Source organism: Labeo rohita, chromosome 25 (genome assembly GCF_022985175.1).
Source record: "Labeo rohita strain BAU-BD-2019 chromosome 25, IGBB_LRoh.1.0, whole genome shotgun sequence".
Lineage (NCBI taxonomy): Eukaryota > Metazoa > Chordata > Actinopteri > Cypriniformes > Cyprinidae > Labeo > Labeo rohita.
This window is the reverse complement of record NC_066893.1, coordinates 7,771,501-7,792,291: the sequence shown is the minus strand read 5'-3', so window position 1 is coordinate 7,792,291 and position 20,791 is coordinate 7,771,501. Positions and strand designations below refer to the sequence as shown.

The 20,791-nt window shown below is 40.2% G+C and overlaps 1 protein-coding gene across 4 annotated transcripts in view; it reads right to left on the bottom strand.

Annotated features, from left to right (window-relative positions):
• tjp1b (tight junction protein 1b) overlaps window positions 1-20,791 on the bottom strand; it is a 170,232-nt gene that overhangs the window by 128,792 nt on the left and 20,649 nt on the right. Inside the window, exon 1 of one of the 4 annotated variants that reach the window (XM_051100264.1) lies at window positions 6,768-7,282. The exons of 2 other annotated variants lie outside the window; for them this stretch is intronic. In XM_051100264.1, coding sequence (XP_050956221.1) covers window positions 6,768-6,865 — 98 coding nt within the window. In that variant the 5' untranslated portion in view covers window positions 6,866-7,282. Of the gene's footprint in view, window positions 1-6,767; window positions 7,283-20,791 lie in introns of those variants that run through there. One more of the 4 variants, XM_051100268.1, reaches the window with a different exon arrangement.

Genomic DNA, 20,791 nt, shown 5'->3' with positions numbered 1-20,791 from the left:
CCGGAATGAGATTATAGTTCCTAACCATATCAGCCTATAAAATCACAACTTCTCATTTTTCATCCATCTTTGTACACGATGTAACTACAGAAGAGTCAAGTTTTAAATAGGAAAAATATCGAAACTACCAATTAATTAGTAATTTTTGAGATGCTAATGGTCTAATCAGATTGAAATAATCGATGCTAAGCTATGCTAAAAGTGTTACCGTCAGACCCGGAGATTAAATGGATTCGAAAACTGTAAAACTCATCTGTTTAACTCTAGGGGAGTTGGAAAATGAGCCTGTTTTCGAAAAAAGTGGAGTGTTCCTTTAAAGTGTTGTGCTGCCTCAGAAGTATGTCAGTTTTGGCAGGTACCTTCATGCACAAATGCTGCCTGCAAAGTCATTGCCTGTTAGGGTAGCAAGGAACAAGTCAGTGGCCTAAGCTTTCAGACGCAGCCATATACTACTGAACGTCCAACTAATTTTGCTGTCCAAACAAGATGCTTAACGCTGTTAAAGCCACAAACAAAAGCCTACAATGGGTAGTCCGATGGTTCCTGACTTCCTCCTATGTGCCTCATAAAGCAATCAGGCACAATTAGATATAGAAGCAAAGGATACTGCTTGATCAGCAAGTCAATATCCACATTAACATTGGGCCTCAAGTCAGTAAAACGGTTCAGACACAAATATACAAAGCTGACCACTACGCTACCAACCATGACTGCCATCAACATTATCTTTGCTGCCATTATCACAAACGTTAACATGATTTTCTATTCGGCCAGCACAGAATGGCCCGAGGGCACCACAGCGAGAGCCAGGAACAAATGCAGTCGTGTGTGTTCAGCCTGGGCTGAACGTGATATTTCTACTAGAGACGGTTTTCTATTAGCAGGCTTTTGGTTTACGACCGTGAACTGCTAATGAAGTAAATAATCACTCTGGATGAGGATGAAAGTGGAAGGCGAAGACGTTTATTTGGCTTGATGGAGGAGAGGTACTTACAGAGAGTCTCAATCAGTGCTCTACTTGACTATTGGAAAGGAGGGGCGAAACTGTGTGAGGAAACCCACAGATTAGCATGAAACGTGACCTAAGCGCTTCTTCTGAACTCCATTGCTTCCGTCAGTCAAACGCGCACCCGGCTCACGTTTAAAAGAGTGTGTAAATGCTAAAAAACACGTGTAAGGAGGCCTCGGGGTGGGCAACTGCCGCCTATTTTATTACGCCAGGTTAAAGCAAAGCTCTGGAATAGTTTGTACAACTGCGGGGGAAGAAGACCATCTGCTGTGTTTCCAGGACTGGGAACAGACATCGTTTTCAGAACTTCTCTTTTTCCGTCGATACTGAGGGTTTAGGAAAGTCATTTCCGTTAAGTCACTGGTAATGAACGCTAAAGGTGGCCAGAAATGAAGAGCCCTGATGGACCGTTTGTCTTCATGATTGTAGAGGCATCCGACATTTTCTTTGATCTGAGACAAATGAGATGTGGTTTATTACAGTCACGTCTCACAGAGTTAACTGATCCAGTTACTAGATACGTTTCATATTTGATATCACATACAGCAAAAACTGAAGTATGTTGCCTGTTCACAAGGGAACATTTTAAGCACTCTTCACTGGCCACATGAGAACTCATCTCCACTATGTTTTTCCTATTACCTCTTTTCCTGGATTGATCCTGAAGTCTTCTGGGTCAAAGTGGACAGATTTTTAACCACAGGCCAGGAGGCTCACCTAGGAACAAATCGAATGTAGCAACTCTCAAAGACGAGAAATTCTTAAGCATGCTCTGGTCAGAGTCTCTAGTACAGTCAATGCTCCTTCATACTATGAAGGTATGCAAAATATGATATCCTCGATTCTTCCAACAATCAATGACTGTCAAGTACATTTCGGCCCAAAATCAAAGGAATTATATTTTGCTTCATTTTCAGTACCATTTTAATATACTGCACTAGATTAAGCTCCCATCTTAATGGGAAAAATGTCATTCTTATTACTGTAATGTGAAAGCAACCAAACAAACATCATATTATATTACAGTATTTAAGTATAAAAGTAAAAGTTAACTGTTTTACAATAATAAGAATTTGTTACAATAGGTAAGCCAAATTTTGCATTTAAAGACTGATATTATTTAAAGACCACACAATCCTCATCAATAGTGACTTTAACATATTTTAAGCTTAATATTAAGAAATGTGCATTGTGCACAAGTAGTACTCCAAATAAAGTTTAATTACAATTTTTATATCAGTAAGTTTGTTTCCTAATCGGAACAGATTTGGAGAAATTTAGCGTTACATCACTTGCTCACCAATGGATGCTCTGCAGTGAATGGGTGCCGTCAGAATTAGAGGTCGACCAGCTGATAAAAGCATCACAATGATTCACAAGTAATCCACACCACTCTAGTCCAACAATTAACATGTAGTGAAATGAAAAGCTGTGTGTTTGTAAGAAACACATCTATAATTAAGGAGTTTTAACTTTAAACCATCACTTCTGGAGTTCAAAGACCATAATCTGGCTTCCTCCAGTAAAAAAAACAAACAAACAAACACTCCATCCTCTGTTCTTTCCTCATGTGAAAAGCAATGGGTTGAAGTTAAAAATGTCTTAATGATAAATTTATTTCTTACAAACAATCAGCTGTTTGGACTCTCATTCTGACGGCAAAGTGATGTAATATCTGTTCAAATGATGAGCATACTTAACTACATTTTGTATGGCTTAAAGGAGAAGTCCACTTCCAGAACAACAATTTAAAAACAAATTACTCACCCCCTTGTCATCCAAGATGTTCATGTCTTTCTGTCTTCAGTCGTAAAGAAATTATGGTTTTGAAAAACATTTCAGGATTTTTCTTCATATGATGGACTTCAATTGTGTCCTTGATTTTAAACTTCCAAATTGCGGTTTAAATGCAGCTTCAAATGGCTCTGTACGATCCCAGCCGAGGAAGAAGGGTCTTATCTAGCGAAATGATCTGTCATTTTTTTTGAAAAATAAAAATTTGTATACTTTTTAAGCACAAAAGCTTGTGTAGTCGTATAGTACAGGCTCTGAGATGCGCGTTCACGACACTACGTACTACTGAATCACGTCAAAAGGCCACGCGGAACTACACTTCACCTCTTATCTGACAAGTTTTCGGGTTTGAGTCATTTGTTCATCACGTGACAGCCCCATAAGATGAACGAACGACTCGAAAAACCCGAAGACTCAAAACAGGTGAACTAATTCCAGTACAGAACTTAATAGGATGTTGCGCATGCACGACTCAACGAATCACTCCCTGAGAAGATTCGATCTTGCCGAGTCACATTAAAGATCCGTTCAAAATGAACAAATCATTCAAGAACGTGCATCCCAGAGCTTGTGCTACACAAGCTTTTGTGCTTAAAAAGTATACACATTTTTTTTTTCGAAAAAAATGGCAGATCGTTTTGCTAGATAAGACCCTTCTTCCTCAGTTGGGATCGTTTAGAGCATTTGAAGCTGCATTTAAACACATTTTGGAAGTTCAAAATCGGGGACACAATTGAAGTCCATTATATGAAGAAAATTCCTGAAATGTTTTCCTCAAAAACCATAATTTCTTTACGACTGAAGACAGAAAGACAGAAAGACATGAACATCTTGGATGACAAGGGGGTGAGTAAATTATTTGTAAATTGTTGTTCTCCTTTACGTACATTTTCGAAATAATCCTTTTAGAGCCAGTTTTACTAAACAGGGAAAATTAGCGCAAAAGCGCAATTCCAAAACAGCGCCGATGGGAGGGGAAATATATGCAGGTGCATTAACTAAAAATGCACAAATTAAGAACACAGACGCAACATCTCATTTACATATCGACCAACGCAATATACGAAGCACAGCACAAATTAGTGTAGTCGTACATAAAGAATAAATGCTGAAAAGAACCGGAGGCCAAAAAAATTAAGGTTTGATAAAAGTTTTGATAGACCTGGTATTGCATGACTCCTAGTTGAGGGTTCCAAGTCGTCTTTTATTTCCTGAAGCAAATTAAAAATAATATGGCTTGGCAAGCGATATGTTCGAATAATGTGTTCTTCTGGCATTACAAAATGTATACATGTGGAAAAAATCCTGTCCCTTCTACCACACACACTCTGTTCTCTGCGATGCCTCAACCAAGCAACAATAATTGCAGCCATTTCAAGTGCAAAATAGTTTAAGACGAATGCAAACATGAAACGTGTTGCATGATTAATTTTGAATACTCTCCTCCCATAAATTTTGTGTCTGAACGGGAAACTCCTATAAATGCATATTCAGTCGCACAAAAATAACTGTGTCCATGCCTTTTCAGCACTAATTTTTTACTGCACGTCTGACAGTACAATTTTAACACCAAAGACGGTTTGGGCTGGCGCAAGCTGTTAGTAAAACTGGCACTAAGTATTACAGTAGTGAGAATCCCTACTGAGACACAAATATTACAAATGTTGGCTCTTTAAAGGGATGGTTGACACAATAATTAAAATTCTGTCATTAATTACTCACAAGATATTTTTGATGCAATCTGAGACCCTCGATAGACAGCAACGCAACTGAAACATTCAAGGCCCAGCAAGGTAGTAAAGACATTGTTAAAATAGTCCATGTGACATCAGTGGTTCAACCGTAATTTTATTTAGCTACGAGAATACTTTTTGTGCAGACAAAAAACAAAAATAATGACTTAATTTAACAATTTCTACTTGAATCACTGATGTCACATGGACTGTTTTAACAATGTCCTTACTGTCTTTCAGGGCCTTGAATGTGTCAGTTGCATTGCAGTCTATTAAGACTAAAAAAAAGCTCTCGGATTTAATCAAAAATATAAAAAAATGAAGGTCTTATTTAATCAAAAATATCTTCAGTTTTGTTCAGTGAACCCTTTAACAATTTGCTTTTCTTCCTTTTTAAATAAAAAAAATGCCTAAATGCATAAATGTAAATGTTATTATAGATATTTATACAATACATATTTTTTTCTTTTGATATTAGGGTGAAATGTGACCTGGTCATGTCCTTGTTTTAATTTACTGTGATGCCACTTTTGTTTACATGTGCCGCAAATCCTAGTACAGCTGTGAGGCGAGGACGTTCCTGTAAACAGCAGCGATGTCATGTTTCAGAACCCATGAATAATTAATCGTTACTCAAACGAGCTGAGCACCCACATCCAAACATTGCATCGCAAGGACGTCTCTCAGGGTTTAAGGTGCCTCATCATCACTTTGGATTTATGTGGATTTGGCAAGTTTTCTAGTTATTCAGACCTTGTCGTGTTAAGTATCTCAATAGTAAATTGTTTGTAAGCTCGCTCGGTTGATTTGCCGCTCTGATGTTGTAGCACACGTGGCCTCTCGTAGTACAGAACACCGTGGTTCTCCTTTAAGGGTCAAGTATTGCGTTACTGCTGACAAGAAGTAAAACAAGCTGACCTCCATTTAAGGGGAAAATCTTACAAAATGAGCCTAACTGGCTGCTACGAGAGCCTGAGGTACTTTTAATGACAATGAAAACAAGATGAAAAATCTGGGTACTCACAACTCGCTCCTAATTAGTTACAAATGAATTACCCAGAATGCAACACTCAAATTAGCAGCCTTTACTGACCCCAAGGGGCACAAAATGCCTACGGCTGTTGAATCATTACACGCCGACCATCTGCAAACAGAACTTTTCTTATAAAAGCTCTTTAAGGACAACATTTGACAGTTTATAGTGTTTTTTGCAATGCAATTACAACAACAAACGCCTAGCGTTTGTTATGCTAATTGCATGTCTTCCTTCATTAGACTATTTTTTGATCAAGCACTGTTTCCTTTGATTCTAAAGCGTGCAATTTCAATAGCCTCAGAGAATCGTTTTGCCCTATTAACCTCATAGCAACAGCCGAGTATGAGGTGAAGCTCGTCCCGTGTGAGGCCTAAAAACCTGCTGAGCCCAGAAAAACCATCAGTCCCAGTGCCAAATCAACATTTCTCAAACTAAAGATGATGTTTAATATGAGCCTCGCCACAATATGCCCCGAAGGCAACAATTTCCTGTTTATTTCAAGCCTGGAAAGTAATAAACGTGAGTATGAAGATGACACTGTGAAATATTGTAAGTATGAGAATGAAAATACATGGAGAAAAAAAAAAACACACTGGTCCAAAGGTTTGAGGTTAATGAAAAAGGTGAACAAAAATCTCTAATCAATAACCTTTGGAGAGGAAATTGATTTGTATACGTTGACCTTGTGAAAAAACAAAAACCTTCTGACCCGCCGTGAGCGTAAAGGTGACATTCACGCTTATCCCAAATGAAAACGGAGATAGAAGCCAGTACAAGTTAATTAGCGCCTGTGTCGTCTATTCAACTAAAAGTGTAATCCAGTAGTCATTACAGAAGCACAGAAGAAAGTACTGTACAATCATGAATGGAAATGAATGAGAAACTTGCAAAAAAACAAAAACACACACAGTGACAATGACAGGGACACACACGAATGAATGCAACGAAACACACGTCCTAAACTTTTTATTTCATTTGAAAGACATACACATGAATGACGGACATGCTTGGGCTTGTAGTAGAGTGAATCATGAATGAAATGACAGAGGATAAAACTTTGCTGGCAGGATGAGACTGAAATATTCAAATGAGACATTCACATGGTTGATTAAGAAGTAAAACGGACAGGTTTCTTCCCAGCAAGCTGCAGTGCCGAACGGCCCCTCACACATGATCCATACATATAAATACTCACCACATATGTTTTCTGGGAGGCAGGCTACGCTCTCTGTTGATGGCAGTCACCCCTAGAGCCAGCTGCATTACAGTAATGTATTTCTGGTAATTCACCATGGTACTGTTGACCGCTTTTTTGCAACACAAAAATCCGCACCAGAAGCGCAGGTACTACTAATAATAACAATTTATTCTCTCTCCTCCTTCCTCCTGCTACTCCCTGGCATCGGCTTCAACTGCGTCTTCCGTGTTGAACATCACAGCGCCATTTCCAGCAGCGGTAGCAGCACTGACAGGGAAAACACTCCCCGCGAGGGAGCACGCCGCTGCCACCCATCACTACAATGACAGTCTGCTCGTATTACCTCTAAGAACGGAAAGCGCGCCAATCCATTCGTTATTAGTCACGAGATGGGCATTCTTTTCCCGCCACTCGCGCGTGCTGCCACTTTGCTTAGAACGCGCGCGCGCTCTCTCTTCTGTCTCTGTCTCCCTCTCTCTCTCTTGCACGCGCTGCAGCGTCCACGCGTCCGTGCGTGAGGTAGCTCGGGGAGTCTGTGTAGGTGTGTGTGTGCGTGCGTGTGTGTTTAGAGTTGGAGGGGGGTGGCTTAAAGGGACAGTTCACGGGTCTGTCATCATTTATCCAGTCTCGTTTTCGGCACAGAATAAACGCTGGATAAAGGTAATTGCGACTTTTTGTCTCACAGTTTGGAATTCTGAGAAAATTCCTCGATATTAACGCAGAACTGTATTATTTTTTCCTCATAATTCCGAGTTTGTGCATCACAATTATGAGAATTCTTTCCTCAGAATTAACATCTTGCAATTCTGTTTTGTTTTCTTTTTTTTTGTGTGTGTGAGTTTATATCTCAAATTTTTGTCTCACACTTCTGACTTTTTTCTCGCAATTGCAAGTGTACATCTCAACTTTTTTTCTCAGGATTGCAAGATACTAAAGCCGGAATTGCGGGACAAACTCACAATTGTGAGAAAAAAGTCAGAATTGCCAGATATAAACACACAATTGTGAGGTAGAAACTGAGTTTGTGTGTCACAATTCTAAGAACTCTTTTCTCAGAATTAACATCTTGCAATTCAATTTATTTGTTTCCACCAAAATAGGTAATTGTGATTTTTTTTCTCACAATTCAGATTTTTTTTTACATCTCACCCTTTTTTTTTACATTTTTTTTTAGAATTGCAAGATATAAACTCGCAATTGTGAAGTATAAAGTTAGAATTGCGGGACATAAATTCACAATTGTGAGAAAAAAGTCTGAATTGTGAGATGTAAACACGCAGCTGCAGCACATAAACTCAAAATTCTGATATTTTTTCTCAAAATTCCAAGTTTAAGTCGTGAGAATTCTTTCCTCAGAATTAACATCTTGCAATTCTGTCTGTTTTGTTTTCTTTTTTTGTTTTGCAAGTGTACATCTCAACTTTTTTCTCAGGATTGCAAGAAACTAAAGCCGGAATTGCGGGACAAACTCACAATTGTGAGGTAGAAACTGAGTTTGTGTGTCACAATTCTAAAAACTCTTCTCAGAATTAACATCTGCAATTCAATTTATTTGTTTCCACCAAAATAGGTAATTGTGAATTTTTTTTCTCACAATTAAGATTTTTTTTTTTTTTTACATCTTGCCCTTTTTTTTTTTTTTTTTTTTTTTTAGAATTGCAAGATATAAACACGCAATTGCGAAGTATAAAGTTAGAATTGCCAGATATAAACACACAGTTGTGAGGTAGAAACTGAGTTTGTGTGTCACAATTCTAAGAACTCTTTTCTCAGAATTAACATCTGCAATTCAATTTATTTGTTTCCACCACAATATGTAATTGCGATTTTTTTTCTCACAATTCAGATTTTTTTTTACATCTCACGTTTTTTTTTTTTTTAAACTCAAAATTCTGATATTTTTCTCAAAATTAAGAGTTTAAGTCGTGAGAATTGCAAGATATAAACTTGCAATTGTGAAGTATAAAGTTAGAATTGCGCGACATAAATTCACAATTGTGAGAAAGAAGTCTGAATTGTGAGATGTAAACACGCAGCTGCAGCACATAAACTCAAAATTCTGATATTTTTTCTCAAAATTAAGAGTTTAAGTCGTGAGAATTCTTTCCTCAGAATTAACATCTTGCAATCTGTTTTGTTTTCTTTTTTTTTTTTGCGAGTTTATATCTCGAATTTTTGTCTCACACTTCTGACTTTTTCTCGCAATTCCAAGTGTACATCTCAACTTTTTTCTCAGGATTGCAAGATACTAAAGCTGGAATTGCGGGACAAACTCACAATTGTGAGAAAAAAGTCAGAATTGCCAGATATAAACACACAATTGTGAGGCAGAAACAGAGTTTGTGTGTCACAATTCTAAGAACTCTTTTCTCAGAATTAACATCTGCAATTCAATTTATTTGTTTCCACCAAAATAGGTAATTGCGATTTTTTTCTCACAATTCAGTTTTTTTTTTACATCTCACCCTTTTTTTTTAGAAACGCAAGATATAAACTCGCAATTGTGAAGTATAAAGTTAGAATTGCGGCACATAAACTCAAAATTCTGATATTTTTTCTCAAAATTCAGAGTTTAAGTCGTGAGAATTCTGTTCTCAGAATTAACATCATATAGCTACATACAACTTTTTAACGTACAATTCGGACTATTTTTTTGTGAATTTATATTTCAATTTCTGTTTCACAATTCTGACTTTTTTTCTCGCAATTGTGAATTTACATCTCAACTTTTTTCCTCAGAATTGCAAGATATAAACTTTATTTGCGAGGTATAAAGTCAAAATTGCGGGACATAAACACAATTGTGAAAAAAAAAACTATGAATGAACTATGATTTTGAGATCTAAACTTAAAATTGTGAGAAAAAAGGCAGAATTGCGACATCTAAACACAATTGCGAGATATTAACTCAGAATTTTCTTATTTTGTCATCATAATTCACAATTTTTTCTCTCAGAATCTTGTTCCCACCAAAAAAAGATAATTGTGACTTTTTAACTTTGTTTTGCCAGTTTTTATTTCAATTTTTTATCTTGCAGAATTTTTTTTCTCAGAATTGCAAGAAACAAACTTGTAATTGCACAATCATTTATTTTGTTTGTTGTTGCCAAAAAAGTAATTACAACTTTTTATATCACAATAATTTTTTCTTGCAATTGTGAGTTTACATCTCAACTTTTTGTCACAATTGCAAGACATAAACTTGAAAGAAGTATAAAGCCAGAATTGCGGGACAATTGTGAAAAAAGAAATGAATTTTGAGATCTAAACTGAAAATTGTGAGGAAAAAGACAGAATTGCTACGTAAACACAACTGCACAATATTAACTCAGAATTTTAATATTTTTTCATCATAATTCTGTTTATATGTTACAATTACGATTTTTTTTCCACCAAAAAAGCTAATTGTGACTTTTTAACTATTTTTGCTGGTTTATATCTCGCAATTGCGAATTTTTTCTCAGAATTGCAAGATATAAACTTGTAATTGCGTAATTCAGAATTGTGGGACATAAGCTCACAAATGTCTGTGAGACATTAATTCAGAATTATAGTATTTTATATATATATATATATATATATATATATATAATATAACTCAATTCTGACTCCTTTTTGGCGCATTTATATCTCAATTCTTATCTCACAATTCTGACATTTTTCCCCCAATTGCAAGTTTACATCTCAAATTTCTCACAATTGCAAACTGTAAACTCACAATTGCGAGGTATAAATAATTAACATCTTGCAGTCATTTATTTAGTTTGTTTTTGCCAAAAAAAAAAGTAATTACAACTTTTTATATCACAATTTTTTCTCAACTTTTTGTCAGAATCACAAGACATCAACTCGGAATTGCGAGGTATAAAGTCAGAATTGTGGGACATAAACTCAAAAAAGTAAAAAATGTCAGAATGGCAAGATTTAAACTCACAACTCTGGGAAAAAAAGTCTGAATTGCAAGATGTAAACACACAATTACAACATATTAACTAGTTAAAATTGTAATATTTTTTCTCATAATTCCAAGTTTATATCTCAGTTCTGACTTTTTTCCTCAGAATTAACATCTTGCAGTATTTTTGTTTTGTTTGTTTCCACTAAAAAAACTTAATTGCAACGTTTTAATATCACAATAATTTTTTCTCACAATTGCAAGTTTACATCTCAACTGTTTTCTTAGAATTGCAACATTTAAATTCGCAACTGTGAGGTATAAAGTCAGAATTGCGTAATATAAATTCACAATTGTAAGAAAATATCAGAACTGTAAGCTTTCTTTTTTCGCCTCAGAACTGAACTTTAGAACTTACGAGTTATATAGTCAGAATTATAGGACATAAACTTGCAATTGTGAGAAAAAAGCCAGAATTTTGAGATAAAAAGTTGTAAAACATCTTTATTCAGTTGTAGAAACGGGCTTCCATACTTGCTTTCAAACTTCAATAACAATGCAAAATCATCAAAATTTCTGTGTGAAGTTAAAGCTATTATTCATCAAAAATCTTTGCATACACCCTGGCTCACCCTCCTTGTTGTGTTCATGTAATATTTTACTCTTTAATGAATAATTTGATTGACTTCACAGAATTCATCTGGCGTGTACAACAACATAACTCAGTGCTTAGTACGATGCATTGTTTCCCAAAACTTATTGCACATCTGTTGTTCAAAGCATGTTGATTCAACAATATAATTGTCATAATGATGTCACACAGGGGACAGCGCAGTGCGATTAAATTAATGTCAGACTATTGCTATAAAAAATAACAAGTATGGCATCTGAGGACTACATTGCTATTTTGGTTCCCTGTTGTTTTGCTTTATTTCCAGGCGTTCCCTCATACATAGTAGAGCATATTAGCACATTCACACTCTTCAAACATGCCACTTTCTTTCTCCCAACAAACTAACAAGAAAGTATACTACTACCAGCTAACAAAAATATGTTCTAAGAACGTTTTTCTAACATTTCAGTTACGTTATAAAAATGTACTTTATCAATGAATAATTATTTAAATTTCTGGTCTGTTCTTCGCACAAAGCTATACAGCATATGGACCACTGTTTTGCGCCTGTTTTGACATCTTCAGTCGTCATTTATTTTCATTAGAACCAGGACAACAAGGACATTTGTATTCTTGTGTCCCACAAGGACAGAAAGTCAATATTGGTTTGAAATGGCATGAGGGTCAGTAAATTATTTTTTCGAATATGGGTGTACTATAGCTTTAAATGTTAAATAAGTTAAGTTAAAGTTATGGTAAGGACGTAATGACTATAACACTATATATTTTAATATAACTATATATTTCTGCATGTCAGTTTACAATTAAAAACAAACAAACTTGCAAGTAAATAGAAGTTTACTTAGATTTATTGAATTTTTATTGCAAAAAATGTTTTGATATGTGCCCTATATAAATATATACAGCACATGAGCAAAACGACCTTCACAAAACTGTGCCAAGGTGCTTAAACAGACCATCCCACTATGACTGAAATGAAATGCTCTCCCATAGTGGTCAAACACTGTAGGGTTTAATAAAGCAGTAAGCCATGAGAGGCCATGCCTTACAGTGCTGTTGGCACAAGCTGAAGCTGAATGGCCATAACCCCTTTAACTGTGGTAAATTCACTGTAATGCTTGGCCTCAAGTGGCTTTCATATTACATCAGCAACAGCAGCATGAAACACGACGATGTTCAAAAGCAGTTCGATATTTGTTAAAAAAACAAACAAACAAAAAAGGATATTATAATACTGTAAATAATGAATGCATTTAACAAAAAATAATAGAAATCATCCAAATAGATTTTAGAACTTGGTCCCACTTTATATTAAGTGGCTATAACTACTATGTACTTACATCAAAAAATAAGTACAATGTATTTAATGTGGTCATATTGTATTGCAAAACACTTTTGCTGCTATTGAGGTGGGATATGGGTAAGATTAGGGAGAGGTTTGGTGGTAGGGGTAGGTTTAAGGGTGGGTTAAGCTGTAAAGGATGGGTCAACAGTGTAATTAGAAATGTAATTACAGAAATAAATTACAGATGTAATTACATGTAGGTATTTTTAAAATATGAGTACAATGTAAATACATGTATGTACACAATAATTGCATTGTATCAAATTATTAATTTCAATGTAAGTGCTTAGTACACTGTAAAAAACAATTTGTTGAGTCAACTTAAAATAATTTGTTACCTAGCTGCCTTAAAATTTTAATTTCTTAAATATGTTAAGTTATGCTAAGTGACAACTTAGATATTTGAGTTGATTCAACTTAACATTTTAAAGCAGCTGGGTTACTTACCCAGCTTTTAAGTTTAACAAACACAAATATCTAAGTTGTTACTTAGTACAATTTAACATTTCAAGTTGACTAAACTTATTTGAGTTGACTGAACTTAAAATTTTAAGGCAGCAGGATAAAAAAAAAAATTTTTTATGTTGACTCAACAAATTGTTTTTTTTTGTTTTTTAATATAAAGTGGGACCTAGAACTTTTTTTTATTTTAAGAAATACAAAATCAAAGGAAAACATTCAGACTTTCCGATCCTTTTAAACACTGAATTTCATTATTGATTTACTGTTGGTCTAATTGTGTTGTAAGATTTTTTCTTTAATTTCATTTATTAATTTATTTTGATTCAGTAACAGCAACATGATTCAACGCTGCAGCTAATGTACTCAATGAACAGATTTTCCAGATGACGATTTCCTTCATTCATAGTGATTAGGCAAATGCAAAAGAAATCTAGAAATGTAATATCCGGAGAGCATTCGTAGCACTGCAATACACTCCCATGCAACATCCACTCTTACTGTAGCTGACAATTAACCAGAGACAATGTAGCCTGCTTCATTTGATTTCAGTGTGGGCCACTCAATTTGGCCAAATTCTGTTTGGGGGATAATTTGCTTTTCAGCCAGCCTCAGATTGGGCTGTTGGTGCAGCGCTAATTTGCAGTGATTCCCATTTTCAGTTAACCAGGTTCTATTCTTGGACTGCAATGATGCACAGACTGTCAGGATATAGACAGCTTTACACACACAAGTTAGATCGGCCAGTTCTTAAAGGAGAAGTCCACTTCCAGAACAACAATTTACAAATAATTTACTCACCCCCTTGTCATCCAAGATGCTCATGTCTTTCTGTCTTCAGTCGTAAAGAAATTATGGTTTTTGAGGAGAACATTTCAGGACTTTTCTCCATATAATGGACTTCAGTTGTGTCCTTGATTTTGAACTTCCAAAATATAGTTTAAATGCAGCTTCAAAGGCTCTAAACAAGAAAGCCGAGAAAGAAGGGTCTTATCTAGCGAAACGAAAAAAAAAAAAAAATTGTATACTTTTTAAGCTTGTGTAGCACAGGCTCTGAGATGCGCGTTCGCGTACTATTGAATCACGGCGAAAGGTCACGCGGAACTACAGACCCAGTGTTTACAAAGCGAACGTGCAAAGACTAAGAAAGTGCAAGTAAGGCAAACGCTGTTTACAAACAAAAAGCTACAACGATGTCGGACGATTCTGAAGTTGTAGGAGAAAATAAGATGGAGTTTTTCGCCATTCTCTACTTTTTTTAGCCGGAGTAAACAGAGTCAGTGAGCTGCGGACCGCTCACCACCAGACGTCGCTCTTGCGTTTTTGTAACGCACGGACTGCCACACTACACCCCGGACTACACTCCCCATCAGCCATTGCACTTCCCCCGTCCAATCAGAGACTGTATAAATACCCCGGTCTTCCTGTCACTCCTCGCCGAGTATTGAATTGTTTCTCATTCTTACAAAGCGTTTCTCCTAGTTTTCCCCGTGTCTAGTTTCCTTGTTTACCTCGTTGTTTTGATCTCTCGCTTGTCTGACCACTCTCTTGCCTAGCCCCTCTCGGATAACGTTCGCCGCTGATTTGACCCTCGCCTGTTTAAGGATTATTCTTGTCTCGCCGTCCATACACCTGTCTGCCATTGATTTACCCTGTCTGCCTGACCATGTCTTTGTCACGTCCCTTTAATAAAAGCTCGCATATGGATCCGCTCGCATCTCGCCTCATTCACCCCGTTACAGAATACTCGGCCAACACAGGATCCAGCAGCTTCACCCCCGGACAATCAGCCGATACGGACACAGACAGAATTCTCTCCCGGATCAAACAGAAGACACACACACTCGAACAGTATATCCGTGAGTTTATTGCAATTTCTAATTATTCCACTCTCCCGGACTGTATAAAGATTGAGGTGTTTTGTGACGGCGTGAACCAGCCCCTCCGTGCGCGACTGAGACGCGAGGGTCCGCGCTCGTCGCTGGAGGCGTTCCTGAACTTTGCATTATTGTGTGTGGGTTCGCTGTGCACTGTGGGGGTCGCGGAGAGGGAACGCGACAACGCGGAAATGGCGACCGCGCGTCCCACTCGCAAACTAGCGGTCTTGCCGGATCACGACGCCACAAACAAGTTTGCCGCCTGGATCGCTCGAGAAATGGCGGCCGTGTCGGAGCGCGCTCATGCTATGGCGGCGTCAGCAGAGCCCGCGCACAAGATGGCGGCCGCGCCGGAGCGCGTTAACGCTGTAGCGGCGACAGCGGTGCCCGTTCACAAAATGGCGGCCGCGTCGGAACGCGTCCACACAATGGCGGTGACTGCAGAGCCCGTTCACAAGATGGAGGCGAAAACAGAGCTCCGTCATGTCACAGCTGCCACTCAAGAGCCATTTAAAGGTACAGTTACATTTCCTGAGTCAAGTCAAGTTTCCAAGTTAAGTCAATTTACAGCTGCATTTCCCGAGTCAAGTCAAGTTTCCAAGTCAAGTCAGATTGCAACCGTGTTTCCTGCGTCATGTCAAGTTACAGCCACCTTTCCTGAGCCACTGCACAAGATGGCTGCCACACCAGAGCCACTGCACAGGATGGCTGCCACGCCAGAGCCACTGCACAAGATGGCTGCCACGCCAGAGCCACTGCACAAGATGGCTGCCACGCCAGAGCAACTGCACAAGATGGCCGCCGTCACCAAGCCACTCCACAATATGGCCGCCACTACAGCACCTGTGGTCATGATGGCCCACGTGCTGGACTCACCCCTAATGGCTGTATGGGCAGCGAAGATGGTGCTCCGTCACGTATCAGCTGCTGTTCCTGCCAAGTCAAGTCATGTAACAGCTGCTGTTCCAGCCAAGTCAAGCCACATTACAGCTGCTGTTGCTGCAGAGCCAAGTCAAGCTGCAGAGCCAAGTCAAGCTGCAGGTGCATCTTCTGAGTCAAGTCAAGCTGTCACTCCTGGGTCAAGTCAGGCTTCCACGTCAAGTCAAGACACAGAGTCAAGTCACGCTACATCTGTTGTTCCTGAGTCAAGCCATGTTGTTCATGAGTCAGGCCAGGTTGCAGCAGATCCTCATGAGCCAAGTCAAGCTGCTGCTGTAGCTTTCAGGTCCAGTCAAGCTCCCAGGTCCAGTCAAGCTCCCAGGTCCAGTCAAGCTCCCAGGTCCAGTCAAGCTCCCAGGTCCAGTCAAGCTTCCAGGTCCAGTCAAGCTTCCAGGTCCAGTCAAGCTCCCAGGTCCAGTCAAGCTTCCAAGTCCAGTCAAGCTTCCAAGTCCAGTCAAGCTTCCAAGTCCAGTCAAGCTTCCAAGTCCAGTCAAGCTTCCAAGTCCAGTCAAGCTTCCAAGTCCAGTCAAGCCAAAGCTGCTGTTCTCCATGAGTCCGGCCAAGACACAGCTGTTCCCCATGAATCAAGCCAAGATACAGCTGTCGTTCTCCATGAGTCAAGCCAGGACATAGCTGTGCCCCACGAGTCAAGCCAAGTCACAGCTGTTACCCACGAGTCAAGTCACGTTCCAGCTGTTGTTCCTGAGTCTAGCTATGTTGTTCCTGAGTCAAGTCACGTTACTGCTGATCTCCATGAGTCAAATCAGGTCGCTACTGATCTTCACAGGCCAAGTCAAGTCACCGCTGATCTCCAGGAGTCGAGTCACGTCTCGTCTGACCGCCCAGAGTCGAGTCACGTCTCGTCTGACCGCCCAGAGTCGAGTCACGTCTCGTCTGACCGCCCAGAGTCGAGTCACGTCTCGTCTGACCGCCCAGAGTCTTGTCACGTCTCGTCTGACCGCCCAGAGTGACGATCACGTTCTCGTCTGACCGCCCAGAGTCGAGTCACGTCTCGCCTGACCGCCCAGAGCCTTGTCACATGTCTGCCAGTGTGATGACGATCACCATTCTTAGTATGTGGGCCGCTGACTCTCCAGAGCTCCCGTCTGGTCTCGAGTCTGCTCCAGAGCTCCCGTCTGGTCTCGAGCCGGCTCCAGAGCTCCCGTCTGATCTCGAGTCGGCTCCAGAGCCCCCGTCTGGTCTCGAGTCTGCTCCAGAGCCCCCGTCTGGTCTCGAGTCGGCTCCAGAGCCCCCGTCTGGTCTCGAGTCGGCTCCAGAGCCCCCGTCTGGTCTCGAGTCGGCTCCAGAGGTCCCGTCTGGTCTCGAGTCGGCTCCAGAGGTCCCGTCTGGTCTCGAGTCGGCTCCAGAGGTCCCGTCTGGTCTCGAGTCGGCTCCAGAGGTCCCGTCTGGTCTCGAGTCGGCTCCAGAGGCCTTCCCCGTCGGAGAAGCTGCGCCAATGCCTCCAGAGGTGTCAGCGTCAGCTGTAGAACCTCTTATGGAGGGGGCGTTTCCCTTTAAACTCTCTGCTTCTCCCTTTATTCTGTCTGGCTCCTCTGTCTCTGCTTTCCCCAGGTCCCAGACCAGGACGCAGCCTCCTGTTCCGCCCCGGAGGGCTGTGGCGCCTTCTTCCTCTATTCTGTCTACCTCCTCTGTCCCTGCTTTCCCCAGGTCCCAGACCAAGACACGGTTTCTTGTTCCGCCCCGGAGGGCTGCTGCGCTCCTGCTCCGCCCGGAGGGCTGCTGCGCCTCCTGCCCGCCCGGAGGGCTGCTGCGCTCCTGCTCCGCCCGGGGCTGGGCTGCTGCCTCCTGCTCCGCCCCGGAGGGCTGCTGCGCCTCCTGCTCCGCCCGGAGGGCTGCTGCGCCTCCTGCTCCGCCTCCTGGGCTGCCGCGCCTCCTGCTCCGCCTCTGTTCCGCCCTGGAGGGCTGCTCCGCCTCCTGCTCCGCCTGGAGGCTCTCCTTGCTCCGCCCTGCTTCGCCTCCTGCTCCGCCTGTCCGGCTCCGCCCTGGAGGGCGCCTGCGCCTCACGCTCTGCCTCCGGCTCCACCCTGGAGGGCTCTTGCGTCGCCCGTCCCGCCTCCGGCTCCGCCCTGGAGGGTTCCTGCTCTGCCGGTCCTGCCTCAATCACCGGGTCCTCCGCAGGGACCTGGCCCTCCGGCCCTTGCTCTGTCTAACCCCCGCCCCCACCGCTCCCTTGGACTGTGGTTTGTTTGGAGCGTCTGGAAGCCGCTCTTTGGGGGGCTATGTTATGATCTGGTCAGTGAGCTGCGGACCGCTCACCACCAGACGTCGCTCTTGCGTTTTTGTAACGCACGGACTGCCACACTACACCCCGGACTACACTCCCCATCAGCCATTGCACTTCCCCCGTCCAATCAGAGACTGTATAAATACCCCGGTCTTCCTGTCACTCCTCGCCGAGTATTGAATTGTTTCTCATTCTTACAAAGCGTTTCTCCTTGTTTTCCCCGTGTCTAGTTTCCTTGTTTACCTCGTTGTTTTGATCTCTCGCTTGTCTGACCACTCTCTTTCCTTGCCCCTCTCGGATAACGTTCGCCGCTGATTTGACCCTCGCCTGTTTAAGGATTATTCTTGTCTCGCCGTCCATACACCTGTCTGCCATTGATTTACCCTGTCTGCCTGACCATGTCTTTGTCACGTCCCTTTAATAAAAGCTCGCATATGGATCCGCTCGCATCTCGCCTCATTCACCCCGTTACAGATTAGCTCACCTCACCTCTTATCTGACAAGTTTTCGGGTTCGAGTCATTTGTTCATCACGTGACAGCCCCATAAGATGAACGAACGACTTGAAAAACCCGAAGACTCGAAACAGGTGAACTAATTCCAGTACAGAACTTAATAGGATGTTGCGCATGCACGACTCAACGAATCACTCCCTGAGATGATTAGATCTTCCCGAGTCACATTAAAGATCCATTCAAAATGAACGAATCATTCAAGAACGCGCATCCCAGAGCCTGTGCTACACAAGCTTTTGTGCTTAAAAAGTATACAATTTTTTTTTTTTTTTTTTTTAAATATCTGATCGTTTCGCTACATAAGACCCTTCTTCCTCGGCTGGGATCGTTTAGAGCCTTTTGAAGCTGCATTTAAACACATTTTGGAAGTTCAAAATCGAGGACACAACTGGAAATCCATTATATGAAGAAAAATACTGAACTGTTTTCCTCAAAAACAATAATTTCTTTACGACTTAAGATAGAAAGACATGAACATCTTGGATGACAAGGTGGTGAGTAAATTATTTGTAAATTGTTGTTCTGGAAGTGGACTTCTCCTTTAAGAAATGTGTATTTTTAATGTAATGGTGGGTGTATGGAGAATAATGGGCTAGAAGGAACACAAAGAGTAGGTGCTGAATCTTGTGGAGGTAGATTGTAATTACGCTGGTGACGTCAACCCACTGACTCGTGCACTAGTGTTTCATCTACAATTATCAAAGGATAATTACATTTTTTAGTCTGTGACATTCAGAAAATGGGCTTGCATTCAAACAGTGACATCTGAATGAAGATGAAGAATAAATAGATAATGGCAAATGAAGTTTTTATACAGCTACAGTATGTGCTCTTCAGTGACTGAAATTCATAACAGAGCTGTTGACAGCTTGTTGGCGTATGGGAATATCTTTTATTAAAATTATTTGGACTGTAATTCACTTTCCACCTTTGTTTAAAAATGCATTTGGCATACAGTATATTAAATGATATATGTTGTATATATACAGTATAAGCAGTTAGCGAATGTATTGGATCACACTGTAAACAGGGCATTTGTGCAATTGATCTTCTGTAATGCTACAGAATGGAATGAAATGCTGTGTAAAATTCTGCATTGGTGCTAGTGATGAAACTGGATAAAAGGACATGCAAACTGTTTCTGCAGTCTGGCGGTCTAATGCATCTTGAGCGTGGCACACTTTTTACTGCAGAACCATAATTTCACACTCACATACATCTTGCGTTAATCCCACGAGATTCACACACACACCAGACAGCACAAACTTGCCTTTCTTTATTTAACCCTTTCTGAGGTGCTACTACAAACTGTAGGTCTAAGCTGCCAAAAATCTTTTGAGAAGCTACATAGGCAATTGTTTTGAATGAATAAGAAGTCTTAATAAAAAAAAAGAGTCATGTTTTCCAAGATTGTTTAAAAGGATAGTTCACCCAAAAATGAAAATTATGCCATTAATTACCTTCATATTGTTCCAAACCTATAAGACCTTCATTTATCTTCAGAACACAAATTAAGATATTTTTGCGGAAATTCGACTTTAAAAGAACTCTCCACTTTTTTTTTGGAAAATAGGCTTATTTTAACTCCCCTAGAGTTAAACAGTTGAGTTTTACTGTTTTGAAATCCATCCGATCTCAGGGTCTGGCGGTAGCACTTTTAGCATAGCTTAGCATAGATCATTGAATCTGATTAGACCGTTAACATCTCACTCAAAAATGACCAAGGAGTTTCGATATATTTCCTATTTAAAACTTGACTCTTCTGTAGTTACATTGTGTACAAAGACAGACGAATAATGAAAAGTGGTGATTTTCTAGGTTGATATGGCTAGGAACTATACTCTCATTTCGGCGTAATAGTCAAGGAACTTTGCTACCGTACCATTGCGCCTGCTGCACCCATGGTACAGCAGCAAAGTTCCTTGATTATTGAAATTTTATTCTCGTAATATATAGACTTTATTCTCATAATAAATAGACTTTATTCTCATAATATTTTGTCTTTATTCTCTGAATAGTTTGACTTAGTTCTCGAAATTTCGACTTTATATTCACAATATTTAGACTTTATATTCTAAATATTTCGACTTTATTCTTGAAACATTTAGACTTT